The 21,173-nt window shown below is 41.3% G+C and overlaps 1 protein-coding gene across 2 annotated transcripts in view; it reads left to right on the top strand.

The window, feature by feature from the left end:
* The window catches only part of taf2 (TAF2 RNA polymerase II, TATA box binding protein (TBP)-associated factor), a 102,220-nt gene that overhangs the window by 50,620 nt on the left and 30,427 nt on the right, over nucleotides 1-21,173 (top strand). For both annotated transcript variants that reach the window (XM_055634614.1, XM_055634612.1), the window contains 5 exons: nucleotides 678-788; nucleotides 1,353-1,546; nucleotides 2,929-3,068; nucleotides 5,568-5,637; nucleotides 19,326-19,435. In XM_055634614.1, coding sequence (XP_055490589.1) covers nucleotides 678-788; nucleotides 1,353-1,546; nucleotides 2,929-3,068; nucleotides 5,568-5,637; nucleotides 19,326-19,435 — 625 coding nt within the window. The remainder of the gene's footprint in view (nucleotides 1-677; nucleotides 789-1,352; nucleotides 1,547-2,928; nucleotides 3,069-5,567; nucleotides 5,638-19,325; nucleotides 19,436-21,173) is intronic.

Raw genomic sequence — 21,173 nt, 5'->3', positions numbered from 1 at the left:
GCTATATTGCTGTCTATACTTAGCTTTGAAGCAGATGATATTTTACAAGTTTTTTTCCAGATTTGCTTTATTCCTCCAACTTTCTAAATGAAAAGAATTGATCAAAATTTAGCTTGACTCCTCCAGTGGTAGTATATTTAGTTCTGTTTCAAGATATGGATTTTATCCTGCTCTAGAAATTGAGCGCAAAATCAAGGTTGACCCTGATTATATTGTTAAAAATCACTAGAGAATAATTTGAAGTGGAATATTACTTTTCTTCCCTCTGAATTTTGGCCCTTGTTAATCGTTCAGGCATAACCAAGCAGATAAACTGCTTAGTTAATGGATCGTTCTGGGCAGATTGTCAGTCTCACTTGGCTGCTAAAATGTGACGGTCCTTCAATAGTACTAAATTGGAGTCAAGGATGGGAAAGATGAGATTTTAAATGCCATTTCTTTCATTCCTCTTTTATTGATTGTGAACTAAGAAAATAGTGTTGGATATTTTGACAATTCAGTCTAACTGTTAACTATCTTTATTTTCCTTATTGGCCAGTTGCTCCATGTTAATAAAATATACCATTCAGTCAGTTGGAAATCATGACTCTAGCAGTAGATTCTTTTCAGACAAATGATATCTCGGGTGATAAAGCATATTTCTGAACGTTAGCTAATGCTTTTTGTCTGTTTCATAGACCATGCCTGTTGCTATGGCATTGCAGCGGGATATCCATAACCAGTGTCCCAAAGAAGTGTTGGCCTTTATTTTGGACTTAATTAAATATAACGACAACAGAAAGAACAAGGTAATACATCATCAAATTTTCCTTTTATATCTTAAAACCTCTGGGATTCTACAATTATGGCTTTAGAACAACTGACACAAATTTTTTCCTCTTATGCTTCCTGGTTATGTGTTACCAGTAAAAAATGAGAAAATTCACATATTCATGTATTCTTTTTCAAATACCTCTCGACTTAAAACCACTTGGACACTAAACAAAAAAACAATTATCTGTCTTTTCCCCACGTTTGGGGAATCAAGAAATAGAGGTTTACGGTGAGAGAGAAAATATTTAATAGGAATCTGGGACAACGTTTTCACATAGAGTGGTATGTGTATGAATGAACTGCCAGTGGAAATGGTTGAACAGGTACAATAACAACATTTAAAAATACATTTGGATAGGTACATAGATAGGAAAGGTTTAGAGGGAAATGGGTCAATTACAGGCAAATGGGAATAACTTGCATGGGCGGCTTAGATGAATTGGGTCAAAGAGATTGTTTTTGTGCTCTATGACTTTATGATTATTTCTCTGCACCATTTATTTCAATAATTGCATTAAAAATATTCTTTTCCACTTTAGTTTTCGGACAACTACTATCGTGCTGAACTTATTGATGCACTTTCAAACTCAGTGACGCCTGCAATTAGCATCAATAATGAAGTTCGAACATTGGATAATCTCAATCCTGATGTACGATTGATTTTGGAGGAGATTACCAGATTTTTAAATATGGAGAAGTTGCTACCAAGTTATAGAAACACAATAACTGTCAGGTACTTCATTGATAAATATTTTCAAATTCACATAATCGTGATATTAAGTGAGTGGAATTCTTGTTCCAGAAAATTTAAGGTTCTGCAATAACAAAGTAAAATGTTGTTTATATTCCCATTCATTTTCACTTTCTGAATATCTTTCATCTCTATGATGAAGCTATCTGAAGAATTGTACCTCGAGTGCAAATGGAACAGTTCACAATATTTTAGAGATTTTTTTATATCAGCTATTGTTCATATCTGCAGGTTGCAGATTATGACATTAAGTACATGTTTTATCACTATGACATTCATAGTGAAGTGCAATGTGAGACTTGCAGCCATTTTATTGAACATTATCAGTTTTGAGGTTTATTTATTTCAACAGTGATTGAAGAATCAGTTCAAATGCTTTGGGTTTCCTGATAAGTAGCAGTATTAACATAATTGTAGAATTTGAGGAAAGCCACTAAAGGTACAGATATCTTGTGCATTCATATCTCATATCCTGAAAATATCCATCGTGAATCAATGGATGCTAGTCTCAAAAAAAGATAGCTGAGGGATTTGAGAACAAACATGATGTTTGGAGTTAAAGAAGAAAGTGCTGGAAGTACTAAGTTAGTCTGGCATCATCTTTGAATGGAAAACATGATGTTAAGCCACTGAATATTCATCAAATGCCGATTGGCCCGTGAACCTACATTTTATTGGAAGAGTTGGAGGATTTATATTTTATAATATGATATTTTGTTTATATTTTTCTCTCCCTAAGTTGATCCACATATTCATTTTAAAAATGACATTTGGTAATGTGGAAATTACCCTTTCTATCAAAAACAATGACACACACACATGCTATAATACAAATCAAATTATACTCACATCATTCTCAGCTACAGTCCTTGAAATTTCCATTCAATATTATGTTTAGTTTTGGTCAACCTACTAGAGGAAGGATGTCATTAAGTTGGAAAAGATGCAGATAAAGGTACCGAAGGCCTGAGCAACGGGGAGAGGTTGGGCAAGTCGGGACTTTATTCCTTGGAGTGCAGGAGGCTGATGGGGTGATCTTTCAGAGGTGCATACAATCAAGAGGAGAATTGAAAGGGTGAATGCAAAACATCTTTTTCTAAGCGTAGGTAAATCAAGAAACAAACAAACAAAGTGAGAGGGAAAAGATTTAATGTGAAACTGAGTGGAAACTTTTTCAATCAGAATGGTGCTGAACAGCTTTTAAATGACTATTGGATGGGTTTATGGATAGGAAAAGTTGAGAGTTATATGGGCCAGTCATGCATATCGACCAAGTCGAAGGGCCTCTTTTTCTGCTTGGATGAGTGACTATGCCAAAAAGTGTTTGTCAAAATGTTTACTTTTTATAATTCTTCAATTTGCAGTTGCCTGAAAGCTATACGTATACTTCAGAAGAATGGCCATATTCCCAGTGATCCATCACTTTTTAAATCATATGCAGATTATGGGCACTTTGTTGATGTTCGCATTGCAGCTCTGGAAGCAGTTGTGGATTATACGCAAGGTATGATCTTGATCTCTGAACTTGTAGGAATTTTCTCCCTTGTACAAAATACTATAAACATTAGATAATGCATCGTTTTCAGTTATCACAATTGATTTTAATGGTTAATTCTTGTATGTCATTCTTAAATTGTGATTGGGATAATAAACAAAAGAGTGGAGGAAACATTATTTCACAATTTCTACAACTAGCCTTTTTGGCACTTATTGCCACCAGTTTACTTAACATTTCTTTAAGGACCTTTCATTATTTTCTGTGAGTTAACTTTCACCCTTTATTTTTCTTGCATCTTGACAACAACAGATGTTGCCGCTCCTTTCAAATATTTTAATTGTTTGTACAACTCTTCGCTTCAAGTCTGAAGAAGGGTTTCGACCTGAAACGTCACCCATTCCTTCTCTCCAGAGATGCTGCCTGTCCCACTGAGTTACTCCAGCATTTTGTGTCTACCTTCGATTTAAACCAGCATCTGCAGTTCTTTCCTACATTCATAGCTTCATATTGTCCATCTCTCCCAATAGCATTGAGCTTGAAGCTTGCGGTCCAACTAGCAGAAAAATAACACCAACACAAATGTTTTAAATGATTGACGTAGGTTATTATTGCAAAATAGTTTTTTTTTAGCTTTAATATATTGATGCATGTTGCACACAAAGTATCCTTTCAGTGTTGCAAGTATTGCCTGCAATGTTGCACTATTTTATTTTTGTTTTTGCCTAACAATGCTATAAACCAGGGTCTTCAGCTCATTTAATAATTACCACAAGCAACCTATGCATGCTTTAGCAGTATGTTTGCGATCATTGTCTTACTGTAGAATAAACCACCGGCCAATGTTTTGAGACATTTGTTTGAACTTGAGCAGATAGGATGTGTCTATACACTTCAGAAGTCATTATGCTACTACCATCAGCAGATGTATCATCAATGAAGATAAGTGAACCAGTACATTCAGTAGCCATACATGCCCAGGCAATAACCCTCACCACCGTGTTTCACAGATGAGGTGGTATGCTTTGGATCATGGGCAGATCCTTCTCTCCTCCATACTTTGCTCTTGCCATCACTCTGATATAAGTTAATCTTCGTCACATCTGTCCACAAGACCCTTTTCCAGAACTGTGGTTGCTCTTTTAAGTACTTCTTGGCAAACTGTAACCTGGCCATCCTATTTTTGCAGCTAACCAGTGGTTTGCATCTTGCACTGTAGCCTCTGTATTTCTGTTCATGAAGTCTTCTGCGGACAGGGGTCATTGACAAATCCACACGTGACTCCTGAAGAGTGTTTCTGATCTGTCGGACAGGTGTTTGGGGATTTTTCTTTATTATAGAGAGAATTCTTCTGTCATCAGCTGTGGAGGTCTTCCTTGGTCTGCCAGTCCCTTTGCGATTAGTAGGCTCACCGGTGCTTTCTTTCTTCTTAATGATGTTCCAAACAGTTGATTTTGGTAAGCCCAAGGTTTGGCTGATGTCTCTAACAGTTTTATTCTTGTTTCTCAGTTTCATAATAGCTTCTTTGACTTTCATTGGCACAACTTTGGTCCTCATTTTGATAAACAGCAATAAAAGTTTCCAAAGGTGATGGAAAGACTGGAGGAATGACAAGCTGCTGAGAGCTCTCTTATACCTGCATTAAGGAGGCATTTAAACACACCTGAGCAATTTCAAACAGCTGTGAAGCCATGTGTCCCAAACATTATGGTGCCCTGAAATGGGGGGACCATGTATAAACACAGCTGTAATTTCTACATGGTGAAACCAAAATGTATAAAAATACCCTTTAATAAAATCTGACAATGTACACATTAACCACATGTGATTTTTTTTCTATTACAAATCTCAAATTGTGCAGTACAGATGCAAATAAATAAATGATGGGTCTTTGTCCCAAACATTATGGAGGGCACTGTACAATTTACTCATACCTCATACATACATTACAACATTTTCTTTATTGTTTATCGAACAGTTTTGATTTAACTCCAAATATTATTCCCAAATATCTATTTTCTATATAATATAATTTCATGCCATTCTTTGCTTTTTCTTATTTCAATGACATTTCTTTAATTATTATAATATTCATGATAATTATAATATTTTCAACAAGTAATTCATTTATAGCGTAAATGATTTGAAATTATGCCACAAAAATAAAACATTCGTTTTTCAAGCATAAGTTTTATAATTGAACCGTTTACAACCTGTGACCCGCATCACGAAAGATCTTTAACATCAAAATAATATGAAAACTGATTAAAGTGAAAAATGATCATATTGTTTGACAGGGATTAGAAAATAGAACCATGCTTTTGTTTTAAAAAAAGATCCATATTATTACTTCATATTACTTTTATAAAGTTGCAGATTTCTCATCACTCGGTTTCATTTTTAAATACTTGCATTATAATGTTATTAAATGTTATATATTTAGTCCCTTGTATGTTTCATTTTGAATATTTATTTGTTTTGTTCCTTTTGAAATTTATTTTTTTACAGTGGACAGGAGCACAGATGAATTGCAGTGGCTGTTAGATCTGGTCCAGAATGATGGTGTACCCTACATAAGGTTAGTCTTGTTAAAACATTTGCAGCTAAGGCAGAAACCTTGTGAACTTTTAAGAATTGAACGAGAAATAATATCAGAATTAATACACAATTCGAGGTTGATTTAAAAACGGTATTTGGAAATTGTTTAATACAACATTTTCCCCTGATTATTATTTTGCATGATAATTTATATTTTATATTTCTAATTCATAGTTTACTTCAAACTTTATTATATTTAAGGCAGCTCTACTTGTTTACTTTAAATATGTTTCTTTGCGCAGAATTATATTTACATTTTGTGAGAATCACATCAGAAGATAAAACATAAGGAATTATCCAGAATTGGCACTAAGTAAACGTAAAATAAACCAGGGAAGAGTGCAGACAGTGCCAAGAATATGCAGAAATAACTGAATATGCTTGTCTGTTCTGAGTACGAGACCCAAATATATAGTAAAAACGAATTAAAAAGAAAATAAGAAATTTGTACAAAACTTCCCCCTTTTCAGATTGTGACTATTCTTCATCTAAATATATCTTTCCTCCAAGTCTATCATTTCTAAAGTATTCAAAAATCTGTTCATTTTTTGCCTTTATTAAACTTAACAACTTTGGAATATTGTACTCAATTATGCCATGAGATATAATATTCCAAAGATTCACAATTCTCTAAGCAAAGAGTTTTCCTTATCATTTTTAAATTTCGGACTCACTTTTACTTTGATCTTCCAGTACTTAACTTTACAGTGGGGACCATCTTTCTAAATCTATTCCTGCCAAAAGCAATCTTCCTCCTCTTTACTAAAAGAATGATTCCCTTATCCTCTGAATGAAATTACTTCTCATCCTTTTAAACTTCAGTGGGCATAAAATGATCTCTTCTTTATCAGGCAAATCATGATGCCAGAAATAAAGGCCAATTATTTTCCACTCATGCACAGTAGTCGTCTATTGCGCCCATGTTGAAGAGCTTTTCAAGCTTTTTTTGAAGAGCTGTTGAATTAGTCACACTCTTTGACTCTTTTGACAGTTGTGTGCATTTTCTTTCTTGAAATATTTATTCAAATCCCTTTGAATGTTCCTGTAGAATTTCTGCCTTCTGTGCGACGTATTCTAGGTTCTTTCTTCATTTTGGCCTCTCCTTCCATTGTGTTAAATCTGAGTCTTCTGCTTACCTATCTTCATGCCCCAGCTCCTCCAATGACTACAGACTGGTGGCGCTGACTTCACACATGAAGTCCCTGGAGAGTCTGATGCTCACTCATCTGCGACCCCTGGTTAAACCCTAACTGGACCCCAAACAAAGATGGGGGTTGAGGATGCCATCATCCACCTGCTCCATCGTTCCTATGCTCACCAGGATAAGTCGGGAGCATTGTGAGAGTCATGTTTTTGACTTCTCCAATGCTTTCAACACCATCTGCCGGCACTGCTCGGGAGCAAACTGCAGAAGATGTGGGCAGATGCTCCATTGGTGTCCTGGACAACCACAATATGTCAGGCTACAGAATTGTATCTCGGACATGGAGGTGAGCAACACAAGGGACGGTCCTCTCTCCCTGTTCACCATCTCCAGCTCGGATTTCAGATATAACTCGGTCTCCTGCCACCTGCAGATGTTTTCAGCTGAATCTGCAATTGTGGGCTGCATCAGTGAGGAGAGGGAAGCTGAATACAGAGGTGTAGTCAATGACTTTGTTGAGTGGTGTGGGCTGAAGCGCCTGCAGCTCAACACCGACAAGACTAAGGAGTCAGTAGTGGACTTTAGGAGGAGAGAAACACTCCTGTCCCCTGTCTCCATCAATGATGTGGATGTGCAGTTTACCAGGGAGTACACATACCTTGGTGTGTACCTGGACAGTAAACTAGGCTGGTCCAGGAACGCTGAGGCCCTGTACAAGAAGGGACAGAGCTGGCTGGACTTTTTGATAAGGCTCTGCTCCTTCAATGTCTGCAGTAAGATGCTGCAGATGTTCTACCAATTGTTGGTGGCCAGTGCCATCTTCTTCGCTGCAGCGTGCTGGGGCAGCAGGGCGAAGGCTGCGGACGCCAGTAGGATCAACAAACTCATCAGGAAGGCTGTTCCGTCCTGGGGGCGAAGTTGGATACATGGGAGGTGGTCTTGGAGGGGAAAATGCTCCTCAAACTGTGGAGCATCCTGGACAATACAGCTCACCCACTCCATGACACACTGGTCAACCTGAGGAGTGCCTTCAGCAACAGACTGGTTCCACCAAGATGCAGGACTGAACGCCACAGGAGATCCTTCTTTCCTGTGGCTATCAAACTTTACAACAACACCCCCTTTTGTCGTGGGGTAGACTGAGACTGACACCCCTTCCCCCTCCTTCCCAATCTTTGCACATCCCCAATCCTTTCCACTTGTCTGTGGAATCCTCTGCAACAGAAGGTAGTTGAGGCCAGTTCATTGGCTATATTTAAGAGGGAGTTAGATGTAGCCCTTGTGGTTAAAGGGATCAGGGGGTATGGAGAGAAGGCAGGTACAGGATACTGAGTTGGATGATCAGCCATGATCATATTGAATGGCTGTGCAGGCTCGAAGGGCCGAATGGCCTACTCCTGCACCTATTTTCTACGTTTCTATGTCACTTTAATTTTAGGTTTCATGCATTTTGTGTTTTTATGACTATTGGCAGATCAATTTCCCTCCTGCGATAAATAAAATTATTGTATCGTAAGAATCATTTCTCTTTTATGTTATAAAAGCCTTTGCGATTTGATCACCTTAAGATCTTTAAATTTTCAGAAATTGATTCTTTTTTTCAAGAATTGATAACAAATGAATGCATATTTGTTGGGAAATAACTTCTTAAAAAAAGATGTATCAGTGTTTCTCACATTTTCAATCAGATTAAAAATGTGAGAAACACTGATACATATTTTTATTTCCCAACAAATATGCATTCCATTGTTATCAATTCTTGAAAAAAGGAATCAATTTCTGAAATTTCACTTTGTGGGATCGAGTAAGGTTAGAATTTTTTTTTTTTTTTTGCTCCTTTGTTATCATTCATGATTATTCAAATTCTTATTCTTCGAAGCCAAAAGTCTTTTTTACTACTACCCTTATGCCATCGTGCTTTCATTTCCTCTTCTCCGTTTGTAAAGGTCAAGTACCATGGAAAATTTAATTATTTAACTTGGTCTTCATCTATGTTCTCATGACAGCTACAACACTGGATTTATGTCTCCACAGATAGTGAATGTCTCCAACGTGGTTTATTTTTATTATAGTTTTCCCTGATGTTATTATATTTTATGTTTTTTAGATTTTTTGTTATTTTTCATTTTAAAAGCCTCTTTTTTGGGGGTACTCTTTTTTTGATTTTTTTTAAAAAACCGATCATCAATTCTAGTCTGTGATTATATTTTTGCTCCCAAACTAGCCTTTTGCTCTTTCTGATCCTGATGACATAATTGCCTTATTCACTCCACTGCTTGAAAAGCTGACTTTTGCTGTATTGTTTACACCTCCTCCAGGTGAAGAAGCAAGTGGAATTGTATTTAAAATTTTAATGGATAGGGTGGGAGAGATTGGGTAAGAATAACAAAAGAGAAATGGAAGAATAAGCTGGAAATGAGTAGAATGAAAATGAAAAGGAAGGGAAGGAGCAGAAAAAAGTCAGAGCAAGCACAACTACCAGGCTGACATTTAAAAAAATGTTGCACTTGGTGGCCACTATTTTTCAGATTAAAGAATCTGCAATATTCAACAAAATTGTCACCCTTTTGTCAAAAACATCTTGTCTGCTCTTGTTTTCATCATACTTTGCGGTTTTAAAAATCAGCGCCTGGAAAAGTACTGCTTTTCTTCATTGCAAGGGTTTAATTTTTTTATCATTTTTTCCTTGATGGGATTAAAAACCAACATAAATCTTAGTAAAATTATTCCAATACAAAAATTAATTATCATACATTAGAAAGGAGCAACGTTTTCTGATTCACATGCAAATTTCTTGTGGAATGTGTTCAAGTATGTTTTTGACAGTTTTTCTGAACTGAGCAGGCCCTTGTTTAATTTGGATTGGTCCCGTTTCTTTTGTACTACTGACGTATACCTGCAGAATTAGTCTTCAGCCTCACAGGCCAGGTAGGTTTTCAAAACAGGAAAGGGAATAACCAATTAGTTATGTATTATGTCATTGCTAAGGTTTATGTATTTTATTAATGTATAATAAATGGTCTATTCCAAAATTGAGGGACATCTCTTGTAACCAAAATTAAAATAAAAAAGTGTTCCAAAGTGAAGTGAAAGGATTCTCTGTCTCATCCCTCAGACTAGTAGATGTTTGAAACTCCAAAAACCCTTTGGCCCAAGTGATTGAATGTTTATGTCTGGAAAGTGATTTAAGAAAGTAAACCTGACACTGAGAAGAAAATTACTTTTTTTTAAAAGGCCGTCCAGAAGTGGATGAGGAAATGGGAAAATAACAAACTGGGACTAATATCAAACACAGAAAATTGGAGAACATCTCAGAGAAAAATAAAGGGGCTGGAGGGTGAGGGACACTGAACTTTTCAGGGAACTGTGGGAATTGCGAAAGTAATGACTAAACATTTGTTTAGAAGGAAAAGGTTAACATTTAGCAGACAGGGAAAAGAAGGATGTCTTGCTTTTACTCGATCTATTTTAACTGATTCGAGTCATGACAAAGCATCTTCCAACCACTGAAGTACTTTGTGTAGAAAAGATCTGCAGATGCTGGTTTAAATCGAAGGTAGACACATAATGCTGGAGTAACTCAGCGGGTCAGGCAGCAACACTAGAGAGAAGGAATGGGCTCTTTGTAAGTGTAGACGTTGTTGCAATGATGGAACCTTTGGAGTCGATTGTCACACAGCAGGATCCCACAAACAACAATCTGATAATGACCAGATAATCTGTTTATATATTTGTGATTGGGGGACTAGATGTTGGCAAAGAATTGTGATTGAAATATTTCATAGAAAAAATAAATAGGTGCAGGAGTAGGCCATTCGGCCCTTCGAGCCAGCACCACCATTCAATACGATCATGGCTGATCATCTAAAATCAGTACCCTATCCTGCTTTTTCCCCCATATCCCTTGATTCCTTTAGCCCTAAGAGCTAAATCTAACTCCCTCTTGAAAACATCCAGTGAATTGGCCTCCACAGCCATCCGTGGCAAAGAATTTCACAGATTCACAACTGGGTGAAAAAGTTTTTCCTCAACTCAGTCCTAAATGGCCTACCCCTCATTCTCAAACTGTGACCCCTAGTTCTGGACTCCCCCAACATTGGGAATTTTTTTTCCAGCTTCTAGCCTGCCCAATCTTTTGAGGATTTTATATGTTTCCATGAGATCCCCTCTCACACTTCTAACTTCCAGTGAATACACGCCCAGTTGACAGTTCACTCATGAGATTTTTTTTGCATCTTCCTGAAGGGCAGAAATCATCTAGATTTCAGATTCAGATTAGTTTTTTTTCCAATTACATCAGGGTGCAATGAAATGCCTTGTTTACATGAAGTTCATGGAATAAACAGTATACTGGAATGATAGATACAACAACTAATACAGAACAGCAGAATGGTGCAAAGATGGTAGTGCAATATGAAATAATTCCATAAAACACTTAAATGCAATAATTAAATATTCGAATGAGGTAGAGGTAACAGTTTCCGTAAAGAGGGTGTGAAAGACATGATTGGTTCAGGAGTCAGATAGCAGTTGGGAAGAAGCTGCCTTAAGTATAGATGTTCAGGCTTTCAAGCTCAAATCTTCTCCCAGAGAGTAGAAGATCAGAAAAGGGAATGATCAAGGGGACGAGCATCCTTGATGATACTTTCAGCCTTCCTGATGTAATGCACCTTGAAGATGCACTAGATGGAAGGTGATTTGATGATCAGGAAATGGAAGGACGCATGGGACAAGTATAGGCAGCTAGGATCAAGTGCATCCCTAGAGGAGTTTCGGAAACTGAGGAGCACATGCAAGAAAGATGTGTAAACCAGCATCTGCAGTTCCTTCGATATTAGGTTGTTGAAGGTTAAGCTGTTGTCCAGGTGATCCAGTGCTGAATGTAGTGCAAGGGAGATACCTCTCTATATCTATTTTTCCTTACACAAATTGCAAGGTGATGAGGTTGCATTTGAAATATACTAGCAGACGGAATGCCCCCAAGTAATCGGGCACCATTGTCTCTTTTAGGACACAAACTGCTAGTTACACTGGAGACCATAAAATTGACATGTCATTAAAATTGACACGCTTTGATCGACATTAGCCTTTAGTATTTACAGCTTGCAGTAACAAAAATACATTTTTAACTGTTAAAAATAATTTTGTACTCTCAGCAGAGTAATCCCTTACTTGGTTATTGCAGACGACCGTCAATAACAGACATCAGTTCCGAGTTTCATAGTTTCGCTTCTTAATGGTTTTTGACCACATGATGGAGATCCCTCTGGACGCTGCTTTCCAGACAGGACAAGGCGAAGCAGACTATTTTTAGGGCACCTTTTCTAGCCCCTTCCCAGTTCAGGGTGAGCAGAGTGGATCGTAAATAGGGCTGCTCAGACATGAATACTGCTACCGAACAACTTTCCTGCTTCTGTCCAAAGTTGAGCGATTGAATCAAGTTTTCACTGCTCCTGTGCCAGTTCTTGACTAGGAGCTTCCAGCCATCACGTGGCCTGCTCCCTTCCCCGATCGCCGAAAGTCATGAGAGGTTTTGTACTGTTCACAGAATTAAGACACCAGTGCATGTGTTTGTTTAACGTGTACTTGATGTTGCACTCCAAGAAGCACACGGTCCTTCACAAATCAATCAACTAATTCCAATGGCAAGGAAACTATGACAATTGGAGCTGATAGATCTGTTGCAGCCTTGATCCGCCTTCACAGCCATTGAGTTCAAGATAACTTTGTCCACCTGGTCCGCCGTTGAGGTCTTGTAGGTTGGATTATTCTTAGTCTGGATCCTCATCCTCGACCTTACCGCCATGTGTGCTGCTTCCGATGGCATTGCTCTCGGAATCATGGTGGCACACAAGCCTCTTCACCACAACAAGGTCCGAAGAGGTATCCAAAGAGTCTAGGTATCCCTAGACTCGGCATCAAGGGAACTCTTATGGGACGTCCGATCCACCTATGGATGTCGTGAAAAGTACATTCAAATCCTGAGACTCCTCCACGATGAGATGCTTGCCATAGTCAACTGTGAGCCTTCAAGTCAGATCAGGAGTGAAACAGGGATGCGTGATTTCCCCAACACTTCACCATCTTCATTGCGACAACCATCCACATCTTGCAGGACGACCTACCCCCAGGAAACAAAATTGTTTTCAGAACAGATGGCAGACTTTATAATCCTGCCCGCTCAAGTCCAAAACAAAGACATCCGTGAGCTCCCTCATCGAGTTCCAATACGCAGATGACAACTGTGTTGCAGCTCTCTCAGAATATCATCTGCAACAGATCCTGACTGCCTTCAACAATGCATACACAAAACTTGGACGTACCATCAACTCCAAGAAGACTCAGGTTATCTACCAATCGTCACCAACTGAGACAAATCGGAAAGAACCGTCAATTCAACGGTGAAACAACCCTGGAAAATGTGGATCACTTTCCGTACCTTGGAGTTCTCCAATGTCGATCTTGATGACGAGATCCAACATAGTCTTAAGTGTGCTGGAACAGCTTTTGGACGTCTTCGAACGAGAGTCTTTCAAAATCGTGACATCCGAACAGACACCAAAATATTAGTGTACAAGGCAGTGGTGATTCCAATGCTCCTGTGTGCATCAGAAACATGGACAGCATACCAACGCCATCTGAAAACACTTGAAAAGTTGCATCAACGATGTCTTCCAAGCAGCTTAAATATCTGCTGGGAAGACAGAAGAACCAACTTCATTTGCGTGCTGAATGAAGCAAAAACATCGAGCATTGAAGCCTTTGTCATCAAGAACCAACTAAGATGGGGCGGTCATGTTGATCAGATAGAAGACGAGCGTCTACCAAATCAGACCATCTACTCCCAGCTTAAAGAAAGCAAACGTAAAAGAGGCGGACAAAAGAAGAGATTCAAAGATGCCTTAATAGCCAGCATGAAGAAATGTGAAATCGACAATAGGGAAACCAATGCCAAGGACAGGAAACTGGTGAACCATCATCCAAAAAGGAACAGCGACCTTCGAAGCTAAGAGATGCGCAGAATTAAAAGAAAAGAGAAGAAAATGGATAGAGAGGCAGGTACATCTGCCATCTGGAATTACCTGTCCGAAATGCCGAAGAATTTTCAATGCCATGATTGGACTCATAAGCCACCTGAGAGTCCATAGAAACAACAGATCGTAGATCATAAGGGTGATGCCAGTGGAGAGATGGTGGGAAAAACGGGAGCACAGGGAAAAGTTGAATCAGTTGTCATCTTATTGAATGACAACACTTGTTCAAGGGACCAATTGGGGGGAGAGTTCCTTTCACAGCGTGTGGAGAGTCTGTGCCAGGGGTAAAGTTGCGGGGAGGGCAGAAGTGTTGAGAAGGAGGGGGTCGGGGATAATGCCAGTAACTCACTTACGCATTGTAGCCGGGGATAGAAGCAGCTCGGGTGGCTGCGAGCGGCCGCCAGGACCCGACAGCAGAACTGGCCGCCACTTCAACGCCTTCTGCCGGCCCGCTCACCTTTGGCAGTGCTCTCCGTCTGAACACCTCTCACCTGCTGCTTGCTGACTTCGCTCATGTCCGCTTCCTGCAAATCCTTATATTCCCACAGCCGAGTAACCTCAATCGCGCTGTCGGAATTTAAGGATTTGTGGGAAGCGGCTGACATGAGTGAGGCCGGCGAGCGGCAGGAGCGAGGTTGTTAGACAGAGAGCTGCCAAAGGTGAGCGGGGGCCGGCAGAAGGTGCTGAGGTGGCGGCCGATTCCGCTGTCCGGCACGGTGGCCGCTCACAGCCACCCGAGCTACTTCCCCCACCCCCCGCCTCAATGCGGTGGCTCCGTGCAAGGTGCGTCGCAAGTGGGTTACTGGCATGATCCGTATCCCCTCCTTCACAATGCTCCTGCCCACCTCTCAACTTAACCCGGGCCAGTCTCCCCAAACGCTGTGAAAGGAATCCCCCCACCCCGGGAAATACGGTATTTAAAAACATATTGCACAGAGACTGCTGCGCATGCACAGTACAGTAAAGGCAGAATTTCAGCTGCCTTCAGCCCCGCTTGTCATTGACGGCTTGAAGCAGCGCTGACGGCACGTCGGCTGCACAGACCTTTCCATGTTACAAGTGCTGCAGATGGAAGGCACGGAGAATTATGCCTACCTAAGAGATCGATCTCTTAGATAGGCATAATTCTCCCATGTCTTTACTATTTATATTTAGTAATTACCATTTTATAATTTTAGTCAGGGTGGGCAGTGCCTACCTTGCCTACCCTGACTGCACGTGCCTGGGTAGTGGCTGGAATTGACGGTGCGATGGGGTCTCAAAGCAGTCACTGGCCGTTCTCCGCCGGGTTCAGAGTCACCACTTTCCGTTTGGCGCCATTGGCGACATCTCCAACTCTGGGCTGGCCTCGGTCTCCGACTCTGGGCTCGGTCTCCGACTTTGAGCTCGGTCTCCGACTCCGACTCTGGGCTGGGCCTCCGACTCTGGGCAGGGCCTCTGACTGGGCAGGGCCTCTGACTGGGCAGGGCCTCCGACTCTGTGCCGGGCCTCCGACTCTGGGCCGGGCCTCTGACTCTGGGCCGGGCCTCTGACTCTGGGCCGGGCCTCTGACTCTGTGCCGGGCCTCTGACTCTGGGCCGGGCCTCCGACTCTGGGCCGGGCCTCCGACTCTGGGCTGGGCCTCCGACTCTGGGCTGGGCCTCGGACTCTGGGCTGGGCCTCGGTCTCTGGGCCGGGCCTCCGACTCTGGGCTGGGCCTCGGACTGTGCCGGGCCTCCGACTCTGGGCCGGGCCTCCGACTCTGTGCCGGGCCTCCGACTCTGTGCCGGGCCTCCGACTCTGTGCCGGGCCTCCGACTCTGTGCCGGGCCTCCGACTCTGTGCCGGCCTCCGACTCTGTGCCGGGCCTCCGACTCTGTGCCGGGCCTCCGACTCTGTGCAGGGCCTCCGACTCTGGGCCGGGCCTCCGACTCTGGGCCGGGCCTCCGACTCTGGGCCGGGCCTCTGACTCTGGGCAGGGCCTCTGACTCTGGGCCGGGCCTCCGACTCTGTGCCGGGCCTCCGACTCTGGGCCGGGCCTCCGACTCTGGGCCGGGGGCCTCCGACTCTGGGCCGGGCCACCGACTCTGGGCTGGGCCTCTGACTCTGGGCTGGGCCTCTGACTCTGGGCCGGGCCTCTGACTCTGGGCAGGGCCTCTGACTCTGGGCAGGGCCTCTGACTCTGGGCAGGGCCTCTGACTCTGGGCAGGGCCTCTGACTCTGGGCAGGGCCTCTGACTCTGGGCAGGGCCTCTGACTCTGGGCAGGGCCTCCGACTCTGTGCCGGGCCTCCGACTCTGGGCCGGGTCTCCGACTCTGGGCCGGGTCTCCGACTCTGGGCCTGGCCTCCGACGCTGGGCTGCTTGGGGCTGGGTTGCTTCGGGTCCCTCCACGAAAATTGTGTCCCGTTGGAAACCTCCGCCGGCCATCCTCAGCTCCAGTAAAGACGTGATGGCGCAGGAAGGGACGGACTGTCCTGGGGAGTGACGGGAAGAGACTAATCCGCGCGGCGCTGACTGGCGGGAGAAGAGATCGATCTGCGCACGCGCGGTTTTTAAGATTTTTTAAACCCACTAACGTACGACATTCAGAACGAAACTTGGTGCACTAGCAGCACAGGTGAACGGTGAGTGAACTGGCGAAAAATCGTAGCGCTGTCGCGAAACGTTTTTGCGCAAATAGAAAGACCGTGCAAACCGGAAGATAACAAGATCAGAGTTTTAGTTACGTACAGATGGACAGACAGACAGACTTATTGATCCACTTATTTATTTATTTATTTTGCCTTTTGATCTAGCCCTTTTCGGGACAATAAAGAGATGAAGTGTATAAATTCAGGATAGCAAATGCACAACCTCAGGTAGACAAAAATGCTGGAGAAACTCAGCGGGTGAGGCAGCATCTATGGAGCGAAGGAATAGGCGACGTTTCGGGCCGAGACCCTTCTTCAGACTGATGTGGGGGTGGGGCGGGAAGAAGAAAGGAAGAGGCGGAGACAGTGTGCTATGAGTCTTTCCAGGTGGGGCAGAGGTTCACCTGCACCTCCTCCAACCTCATCTATTGCATCCGCTGCTCTAGGTGTCAGCTGCTCGACATCGGTGAGGCCATGCGCAAGCTAGGCGATCGCTTCGCCCAACACCTCCGCTCAGTTCGCAATAACCAACCTGATCTCCCGGTGACTCAGCACTTCAACCCCCTCCCATTCCGAATCTGATCTTTCTGTCTTGGGCCTCCTCCATGGCCAGAGTGAGTCCCACCGCAAATTGGAAGAACAGCGCCTCATATTTCACTTGGGTAGTTTACACCCCAGCGGTATGAACATTGACTCCAATTTCAGGTATTCCTTGCTTTCTCCCTCTATCCCTTCCCTAGCTCTCCCACAGCCCACTGTCTCCGCCTCTTCCTTCTCCCTCCACCACCACATCAGTCTGAAGAAGGGTCGTGACCCAAAAAGTCGCCTATTTATTCGCTCCATAGATGCTGGCTCACCCGCTGAGTTTCTCCAGCATTTTTGTCTACCTTAGATTTTTTCCAGCATCTGCTGTTCTTTCTTAAAAATCTCTTCCCTTAAATTCCTTTTATAAATATATAACATATAACAATTACAGCACGGAAACAGACCATCTCGGCCCTTCTAGTCCGTGCCGAACACTTATTCTCCCCTAGTCCCATCTACCTGCACTCAGCCATAACCCTCCATTCCTTTCCTGTCCATATACCTATCCAATTTATTTTTAAATGATAAAATCGAACCTGCCTCCACCACTTCCACTGGAAGCTCATTCCACACAGCTACCACTCTCTGAGTAAAGAAGTTCCCACTCATGTTAACCCTAAACTTCTGTCCCTTAATTCTCAAATCATGTCCTCTTGTTTGAATCTTCCCTACTCTCAATGGAAAAAGCTTATCCACGTCAAATCTGTCTATCCCTCTCATCATTTTAAAGACCTATATCAAGTCCCCCCTTAACCTTCTGCGCTCCAAAGAATAAAGACCTAACGTTCAACCTTTCTCTGTAACTTAGTTGCTGAAACCCAGGCAACATTTTAATAAATCCCCTCTGTACTCTCTCTATTTTGTTGGCATCTTTCCTATAATTTGGCGACCAAAATTGTACACCATAATCCAGAACTGGCCTCACCAATGCCTTGTACAATTTTAACATTACATCCCAATTTCTATACTCAATGCTCTGATTTATAAAGGCCAGCACACCAAAAGCTTTCTTTACCACCCTATCTACATGAGATTCCACCTTCAGGGAACTATGCACAGTTATTCCTAGATCCCTCTGTTCAAATGCATTCCTCAATTCGCTACCATTTACCATGTACGTCCTATTTTGATTTGTCCTGCCAAGATGTAGCACCTCACACTTATCAGCATTAAACTCCATCTGCCATCTTTCAGCCCACTCTTCCAACTGGCATAAATCTCTCTGTAGACTTTGAAAATCTACTTCATTATCCACAACCCCACCTATCTTAGTATCATCTGCATACTTACTAATCCACTTTACCACACCATCATCCAGATCATTGATGTACATGATAAACAACAGTAGACCCAACACGGATCCCTGAGGCACCCCACTAGTCACCGGCCTCCAACCTGACAAACAGTTATCCACCATTACTCTCTGGTATCTCCCATTCAGCCACTGTTGAATCCATCTTGCTACTCCACTATTAATACCCAACAATTGAACCTTCTTAACCAACCTTCCATGTGGAACCTTGTCAAAGGCCTTACTGAAGTCCATATAGACATCATCCACCCCTTTACCCTCATCAATTTCCCTAGTAACCTCTTCATAAAATTCAAGAAGATTAATCAAACATGACCTTCCAGGCACAAATCCATGTTGACTTCCTAATCAGACCCTGTTTACCCAGATGATTATATATATTATCTCTAAGTATCCTTTCCATTAATTTGCCCAAAACTGACATCAAACTAACAGGTCTATAATTCCTAGGTTTACTCTTAGAACCCTTTTTAAACAATGGCACAACATGCGCAGCACGCCAATCTTCCAGCACCATTCCCGTTTCTAATGACATTTGAAATATTTCTGTCATAGCCCCTGCTATTTGTACACTAACTTCCCTCAATGTCCTAGGGAATATCCTGTCAGGACCTGGAGACTTATCCACTTTTATATTTTTCAAAAGTGTCAGTACTTCCTCTTCTTTGAACCTCATAGTTTCCATAGCTACTTGTTTCCCTTACCTCACATAATTCAATATCCTTCTCCTTGGTGAAGGATTTAAACAACGTTTTTCGGCTGTGCTGACTAAAAGTCTCATCCACCAGGCAATGCCTTCTAAATATTGGTCCTGTTGCAAGTTGGACTGTGCAAGTTTACTAATTTTTTTGTTTACTTTTTTCTTTGTTCTTTAAATTAACATAAGTTAAAGTGAGTTTATTACCATCTATTCCCATTCATTCCATTCAACTGTGGTGAATATATGTAACCAAAACTCTATCCTTTTGTTTCACATCTTCACAGACATAAAATTTTGAATATGCTCAATAAAAATCCCCCTTTCACCAAGAATGCAGACTCATCCATGTGCATCGAGGCATTGGTGGACCAGCTCTGGAAACTAATGAACTCAGGTATGCATTTCCTACCGATGAGATAGTTACATGATTTTATTCGCTTATTTGTGTTCTGATCAATGAAAATCTATTATTCTAAACAATTATTCTAATGCACTTAAGAGTAAAAGTCAGAAGGATGCTAAGACTTCAGGCACAGTAGTTCCTATCAGAAGCCATTGATTGGATAATTACTGACCACTGGCTTGCTATTGCCTTGTTTATCTACATTTGCTGAATTAGCATTGAACTACTAGCTTGGTTATGACAGAAAACAAAGTGGCAAATAAACTCAAGATAGACACAAAGTGCTGGAGTAGCTCAGGCAGCATCTTTGGAGAAAAGGGATGGGTTACGTTTCGGCTCGGAACCCTTCTTCTCGGGTAACTCAGCAGTCAGGCTGCATCTGTGAAGGAAATGGACAGACCAGTCTGAAGAAGGATCCCAACTGTATGCACAATACCATTTTACCTAGCAATCTCTTGTTAAGTGTGCTGCTGTTACAGCGTCAACCTTTTGATTAAAGGACATGTTACCCTCGGACTGGTTCTCAAATTGTTCCTTCAAGAATTTTGTAAGTTACTGGTTTCTGCAAATTCTCCAAATGTTTATAAGACTCAAGATCTTTAACCAATACAGTTTATCACTGACATGGTTAAAACAAAATATTTCTTACATTTGTTGTGAATTTACTAATGGTAGTGAAATGGTTATACTTTTTACTTGTTAACTGTGGCTTCTAATATGCCCAATAAAAATGTCAGTCACTGGGGCACCAGAGGTTCTGGCGAGGTTTAGCTTTCAGTTTTATGTTATGAAAGTCTGCTCCAGATGTTTTTTCTTTTAATGTAGCAACTTTCAAAGTAGTGGAAGTAGTTACTTTGAAGTCTGTTCAATTTTAGACATTAGTATTTTCTTTAGTTAATTTGATTGTTTCAAATCCCAACAAAATGAAAATTCAAGATTGAATGAAAAATGAATTTGTGCTTTTGTAATCTTAAAGCTGATTTGATTTAATGACCAAGCATAGCTTTTATGAATGCTTTAATTTGGCAAATCAACATAAAATGAAGAATCACTTTACTTTTACTTTAATAATAATAATAATAACAATAATAATAATAATAATAATAATAATAAGTAAGAAGAGGTGAAATATAAAATTATTTAAGTCATTTAGTGTGGTTGAAGTTTTTTTTTGTTATGTTCCCACCAACAATTTGCTGAACTGTGGTTTTGCTTCAATCATATTTGGCTGGTTAAAAGTAAATTATAACATGAGAAATTATAATAAGCACAATAGTTTAAATATCTTTAATACTCTTGAAAATCCATGCACAACAACCAAGGCAGATAGACGGAAAAATATCGAACAGAAGTAGACATGCTTGGGCAAGTGGCATTTGCTATTGAGACCATATGTTCAAGATTTGCTCAACAGTGAAAAGTTACTTTAGTTCAATTTGAAGGTTTGTGAAAGTCACATATTGACTTCGCTTGAATCTGTCTATGTTTGCTTATGTTTTTGATATCTCATAAATTAAATCTGCCTTTAGGCTCAGCCCCAGTTATTTTTGTAATGCAGTATTGCAAGCAGATTGTTTAATACATTTTCCTTAGTTTTGTGATTGGAATAGGTCCATGTTAGTTTGCCATGGTGATGATTACGTTTTCCTTGCAGTACTTAGTTTGTTTAACAACAGTCGATTGTGAGTTTTGTGTGCTAGTTTAATTTTTAAAAAGATAAACAAACTAA

Source organism: Leucoraja erinacea, chromosome 4 (genome assembly GCF_028641065.1).
Source record: "Leucoraja erinacea ecotype New England chromosome 4, Leri_hhj_1, whole genome shotgun sequence".
Taxonomy (NCBI): Eukaryota; Metazoa; Chordata; class Chondrichthyes; order Rajiformes; family Rajidae; genus Leucoraja; species Leucoraja erinaceus.
The sequence above is the reverse complement of the archived record's forward strand: the minus strand, read 5'-3'. Positions and strand labels throughout refer to the sequence as shown.